General features: G+C 50.7%; 1 protein-coding gene across 2 annotated transcripts in view; it reads right to left on the reverse strand.

The window, feature by feature from the left end:
* LOC104987881 (epidermal retinol dehydrogenase 2-like) overlaps positions 1-5,986 on the reverse strand; it is a 17,285-nt gene extending 11,299 nt beyond the window's left edge. For both annotated transcript variants that reach the window (XM_010838976.1, XM_010838977.1), the window contains exons 1-2: positions 5,914-5,986; positions 1,130-1,476 (exon numbers count right to left, since the gene is read on the reverse strand). In XM_010838976.1, coding sequence (XP_010837278.1) covers positions 1,130-1,474 — 345 coding nt within the window. In that variant the 5' untranslated portion in view covers positions 1,475-1,476; positions 5,914-5,986. The remainder of the gene's footprint in view (positions 1-1,129; positions 1,477-5,913) is intronic.
* Positions 5,987-6,252: the final 266 nt, after the last annotated feature.

Consider the following 6,252-nt stretch of genomic DNA (forward strand, 5'->3'; position numbering starts at 1 on the left):
CCCACACACACACACTTTGAAAGGTGGTCCCCACACAAGCCCATGCCAGCTTGTCTGGTCTGGATCCCCAGACTTGCCGGGCAGCCTGCGATTGGTGATGGTGGTGGTAACGCATGTATAAGATGTAAAGACAAAAGTCACAACTTAAAAGAAACTCACTGGCCAGAGACTGGCACACCCCTCCACTGGGAAGTCAGATGAGAAGCTGCAAGCAGAACCCAGTTAGAGCCTACAAGCTGGGCAGGAACCTTCCAGCAGGCACATCTACTTTCTTCCTTCTCCTGAAACCAGGGAACTCCGAGAGCCACAAAAAAGTGGTCCAGGAGAGTGATGTGTACAGTGCTTGTGCAACGAGCGGTTAGAGAAATCCTTCTGAGGGAAGACCAAGTGGCCACCGCAGAGGCGTGTGTCTCCTCAGGCCCTGCAAAATCCACTGGAGCTCTGGGCTCCTGAAAGTGTTCTTTATACATACTTCTCTACCATCACCAAAGGGGCAGCTGCAGTTAAGAGTCTTTAGGATGAATAACATACTCGCTTTTCATATGACCACGTGAGAGAAATGCAGGTTGAATAGAAATCACTGTTGGGGGTGGGGGAAACAGCTGGACTTGCGATCAGGCTAGATACGGCTTCACCTCCTGGCATGGTCCTCCCCTAGCTCTGTGACTCCCAGCAGGTTATTTAATAGCCTTGCTTCTCAGTTTTTGTTATGCCTCCATGAAGGGTGCTATGGCCTTTCTCTTACATGGCAACAGGGGGCCTGGACAACCAGCACATGAGCTGGCCAGAGGGCGTTCTTCAGAGTCAAGAGACTCGCATCTCACCTGCAGCTCTGCTACTTATTACCTAAACTTCTCAGTTAAGTCACCTGAGAAACTCACCTGCACTAAGTCTCCATTTTCTTATTTGTGAAGTGGAGATAATAAGAGGCCTGACTTTCCAGGAGTATAATTCAGAGGGTGCCAAGCATGGTGTGTGGCACATAGCAAGAACTCAAAAATGCTAATTCCCACACCCTGATATTTTTTAAAGAGAGGCAAATTAGCACTGAGGAAGGCAAATATGGATGGACATCAGAGACTACATCAAGTCCTTACTGCCCATAGGAAGAGCAAACACACAGGTTTACCTGATTGGCCACTCTGTATATCTCCTCCTTCCGGCTGCAGTCACAGGTATAGGCATAGACCCTCGTGGCTCCAGCTTCCACAGCCATCTTGCAGGTCTCCTCATTACTCTCCTGACTGATATCCCAGAGCACAAGCACCGACCCAAGCTGGGCAAATTTGAGGGCTAGGAGCCTTCCGAGTCCACTTCCAGCGCCTGTTATAAGTACGATTTCACCAGCAACATTCTTCCGTGGTTTTGGGATTATAGCAAAAACTATAGCCTCCACCAGAGCCAACACTGATTTTCCTAAGAAAATGAGCAATTTCTTGGCTGCCTTCGGCTTGAGCGCCATGTTCTGGCTCATACCTATAAAGCAAGAGGGACTCATGTAAGGACCTTATTCCATGGGGCCCATACTCCCTTGCAGAAGTGAAAGAAACTAAGAATCGTGATGTAAACATCCCTGTTGGTGGCAGACTCTGAGCTGAGAAAGGGGGGAGGGGGTCCACAGGGACCATCTTGACCAACTTGCATCACAGTGCCAAGCTCATCACATCCCTGAATGCCTGTTATGTGTTCTAGGTGACAGAAATGCTCGTTACCCAGAAACTGTAACCACGGCTACATTTAACCCAAAGCAGAAGCTCACTCTTTCTTATAGCTGGTTTTGCTCCATAATATGTCCTGTAGGTTGATTTCACCTTTAAGGTCTTGACCCTATCGTGTTGACACAACTGTTCCCTTCTGGTTTTATTTTTTGCCTCCTTTGAGGATTCTGTTTTCTCATTGCACTGTTGTTATTTAAAATCTGAGATTCAAGAGAAAAATGTGAAATCCTGCTTGTATTAATGTACCTGAAGAGGAGTAATTAGACATTCTAAACCTTGGCCCCTACAACTTGCCGTCAGCACAGGGTACCCATTTTCCAGGCTCTGAGGCCCCCACGCCACATCCCTTACTACTTGGCCCTGCAATTGTATGACATCTGGGGAAGGGGTGAGATAGCTAGGCCCTGCCCCTGTCTGGCTGTGGAGCCTGCGGCAGGCCACGCCGGGCCTCGGTCTCCTTACTTCCTGGTCCTGTGCTCTAGGGTGGTTTTGCAAGTATAATGAGAATGTTTGCGCATGTGTGACCACAATGCTGCCTTGCAGCTAGCGCTTTATGATGTTACCTTGTTTCTCAGACTCACAGCACTGCCCACAGGAAGGTACCCGACAAGTTTATCGAATGAATAAAAGGCAAACTTAAACAGGGCTCAGTGCCTCCACCCTATCAGTCACTCACATTTTAGTGAGAATGAGCTTATAAGATGCTTTCCTAACAAGCACCTGAGAAAGAAGGGAAGGTCTTATTCCCTCCAGACGAGGAGAGAAGGGGCATACTGTGCTGTGGGCTGGGGTTTCCCTGAATGGGGTGGCCAGCTGAGAGTTGGACGTGAGGACAGAAGATGGACTTCATTAGTGAAGTGAAGCAGTTCCACACTGACTTTGAAGCTTGGCTGAGGACACACTAGTTCTCATAGATTCATTAAAGGATGGCTTGAAGCGTGGTCAGACCCTTAGGAAGTGGCAAACTAAATTGCTGCTTCTTGGCTTTCTCTACAGATGGAGCCTGGCAGGTTATAGTCCATGAGGTTGCAAAGAGTCAGACACGACTGAGTGAGCGTGCAAGCATGTGTAGATGGGACCAAGGACCAGAAAGAATGTGTGTGTGGCTTAGCCAGGATCCCTGTCTAGTTTGTGTAGGCCAGGTGAGCTCATTGTCACATTTCCTTGGCATGGATACTGTGCAGGTACAATGCTCGGCCATGGGGCTGAGTGAGTGGGTAATCTCCCATAATCTCTGCCCTGGGGAGATAAGAGTCTAATGAAAGAATGAATATACCAGTAAGAGCTGCAGTGTTATAAAGAAAAGTGTGTGTGTGTGGTGGGGGGCACTCTAGAGAGTAGCCAGGAGACCTGCTTTAGATGGGAGTCAACAGAGGAGGCAACAGGCGAGATCTGTGGAAAGTGACCTTTGATTGGACGTGCAAATGATGAACGGGGCAAGGGAGGGCTTGGGAGCAGCTTCCATCCAGCACAGGGATGGAAGAGTGTGAGCCTTGAGGTAGGTTTGCTCTATGTGTCCAGGAAACAGGCATGCTAGTGGGGGTGGGGTGTGGGAGCTGGATGTTCCGGTCCAATGAGTGCTTCCTGCTGTGGAGCACGCAGCTTTACCACACTTTGGATGAAATGGCTCTCAGACTCTCTGTCGTCTTTGCTTCTGGATGATTGATAGAATCTCCCAGGCCCAAAGGACTTGGAGAGAAGGTACCTTAATGGGTGAACAGTGGTCTTCAGATTCTCATTTTAAACACACAGTCAGGGGATGGATTCCTTCAGACCTGAAGGAAGAGGATCAGACTTTGCACAGGGATGCCAAAACCTTGGGCACCCTCCCCAGGAGGCAGCCTTGGCATCACCCGCACTACTTCCATGAGAAAACCCACATCAGCTGGCTGTGCATGAAACACTCCTTCTGTGAGAAAACCCACACTGGCCCGCTGTGGACAACTCCTTTCAGGGATACCATGATGTATGTCCTCGCCAGGAGGACAATGTTCCACCTCTCTCCTCAGCGTCTCCAGCACCCTGAAGATGGCTGGAAGCCTCACCACTCTCCTGGTTGACGTGAAAGTTATTCGTTTCAGGGGTTCTAGACTTCAGTTTTCCCTTGTCTCCATGCTGGCGTGACACAAGCCCTAGGACAAGCCACTTCTTAACCCGATCCAGCAGATGCTTCCCAGGTTCTCTAGAGTTGGGCTTCCTGAGGCCCCCTCATTTGGGGTTTAGGGTGTCTGTGGGGTACCGGCACAGATAGTGAGGTCTAGAGACTGTGGGTTGGAAATCTCGATCTGCCACCGACCTCTCTGCATCCTTGGTAAGAACTGTTGCATCTCTTGTGTTTCAGTTTCCTTCTCTGAACAGGGGGATTCTATTAGTACAAGTCAACATATATGAAATTTGGAAGGTGTGGAAGTTATATGAGGTTAATGCATGCTGCATTCTAAGTCGCTTCAGTCGTGTCTCACTCTGTGTGGCCCCTTGGACTGCAGCCCGCCAGGCTCCTCTTGTCCATGGGATTCTCCAGGCAAGAATTCTGGTGCGGGTTGCCATGCCCTCCTCCAGGGGATCTTCCTGACCCAGGGATCGAATCCTCGATTCTTATGTTTCTTGCATTGGCAGGCAGGTTCTTTACCACTAGCACCACTGGTATTGAGGTGTGTAATATGATCTCTACGGCTCCTTATAAAGGGCTTCCCAGAAAATAATCTGTTACAATGCAGGAGACACAGGTTCGACCCCTGGGTTGGGAAGATCCTCTAGAGAAGGAAATAACAACCCACTCCAGTATTCTTTTTTTCCCCCCAAACTTCATTGTTGTCTTATTTTAAGAAATTGCCACAGCCACCCCAACCTTCAGCAGCTATCACCCTGATCAGTCAGCAGCGATCAACATCAATGCAATATTCTTTACCAGCAAAAGGACTATAGCTTGCTGAAGCCTAGGATGATGGTTACATTTTTTTAGCAATAAAGTATTTTTTTTTTGATTGACACTCCAGTATTCTTGCCTGGGAAATCTCATGGACAGAGGAGCTTGGTGTGCTGCAGTCCACAGGGTGGCACACAACTTGAGTCATAAAAATTGGCGACTAAACAACAACAAACCCATGTGAAACTTCTGAGCAGACTGGAGGGAAAAAAAAGGTCCCTATTGTGCCACAGAGCACAGCCCTCTCCAGGAGGCAGAGAGTGAGGGTGAGGGTGGAAGGAGAGGAGTTGGGCTAGATCTGAGTGCTGCCAGGTTTATCTCCCATCCACACCCACCTACAATATGCCAGAAGAGTGCCAGGCGCATAGTGACAGCAAAATAAATACCAGCTAAGGTTGTGATTGGTGTTCCAGCTAGCATATGAATTGTGATAATCGGCTATGCCAGAGAAAGAGGCTAATAGTAACTTTACTGAGGAACACAGGTAAATGTCTGGCTCTCTTTTAGTGTAAAGACTGCTCCTTAGGAAGTCAGGGAACATATGTGTTAAATTTCATCAGGCTAAGACTTCTTTGGTGTCTTCATTCCATGGCTTACCCACTTAGTCCTGCTGCTAAGTCACTTCAGTCGTGTCCGACTCTCTGCAACCCCATAGATGGGAGCCCACCAGGCTCCCCGGTCCCTGGGATTCTCCAGGCAAGAACACTGGAGTGGGTTGCAATTTCCTTCTCCAATGCATGAAAGTGAAAAGCGAAAGTGAAGACACTCAGTCATATCCGACTTTTAGCCACCCCATGGACTGCAGGCTACCAGGCTCCTCCATCCATGAGATTTTTTTTCCAGGCAAAAGTACTGGAGTAGGGTGCCATTGCTAACTTGGTGCAGCATAAACAGATGAGGCCTGCCTCCCAGGCCAGGGCTCTGCTGCCCTGCTAAGGGGGCACGGGGTGAATTGTGTGTGTGTGGTGGGGGGGGAGTCTGGAGAGGGGCAGCGACAGACTAAGGTGGGTGCACAGAGCGGGGGAGAGGGGGGCACCTGGGCACAATGTCCAGAAGAAAACGAGGACACCCGGGTGGGGTGGGAGGCTGGCAGCTCGGTTCTCGGGGACCGGGGAGCGCGGATCGCCGACGCAGTGGGGGCCTCGGGGGCCCTGCACCCAGCCGCCGGGTATCCCCAAACGCGCACGCTCATCGCCGCCACCCCCATTAACCTTAACGCCGCGGGCTGGCCTCGCACGACCCTGGCCTCCCGGAGACCTCGGTACTCACCCGGGACAGCTGCCGAAGAGAAGCCAGCCTGTTCCGCCGCGGGCACCTCGTCTCTGGCTTCAGCTCGGTGAGGTTCGGGGTTTATCCCTGGCGCCACCTGGAGACCAAGGCCAAGGGCGGGACGGCCGCGCCCGCGCGGGGGTGGGGCGCCCGCGGGCCTCTGCGAGCCCGGGGGGCGCGTGCCTTCCTATTTTTTTCTTCCCAGGCTGCTATATTTGGAAGCTGACAATTCTGTCTGGTGGACCCGACGTATACCTAGATTCCGGGCAAGTGCATCCCCCGGGGACGTTTAACATTTGCGATGCCCATGACTGCAGCTTGGATTATCAAGTCAGAATG

The sequence above is a fragment of the Bison bison genome, unplaced genomic scaffold (genome assembly GCF_000754665.1).
Source record: "Bison bison bison isolate TAMUID 2011002044 unplaced genomic scaffold, Bison_UMD1.0 scf7180017864108, whole genome shotgun sequence".
Classification (NCBI taxonomy): Eukaryota; Metazoa; Chordata; class Mammalia; order Artiodactyla; family Bovidae; genus Bison; species Bison bison.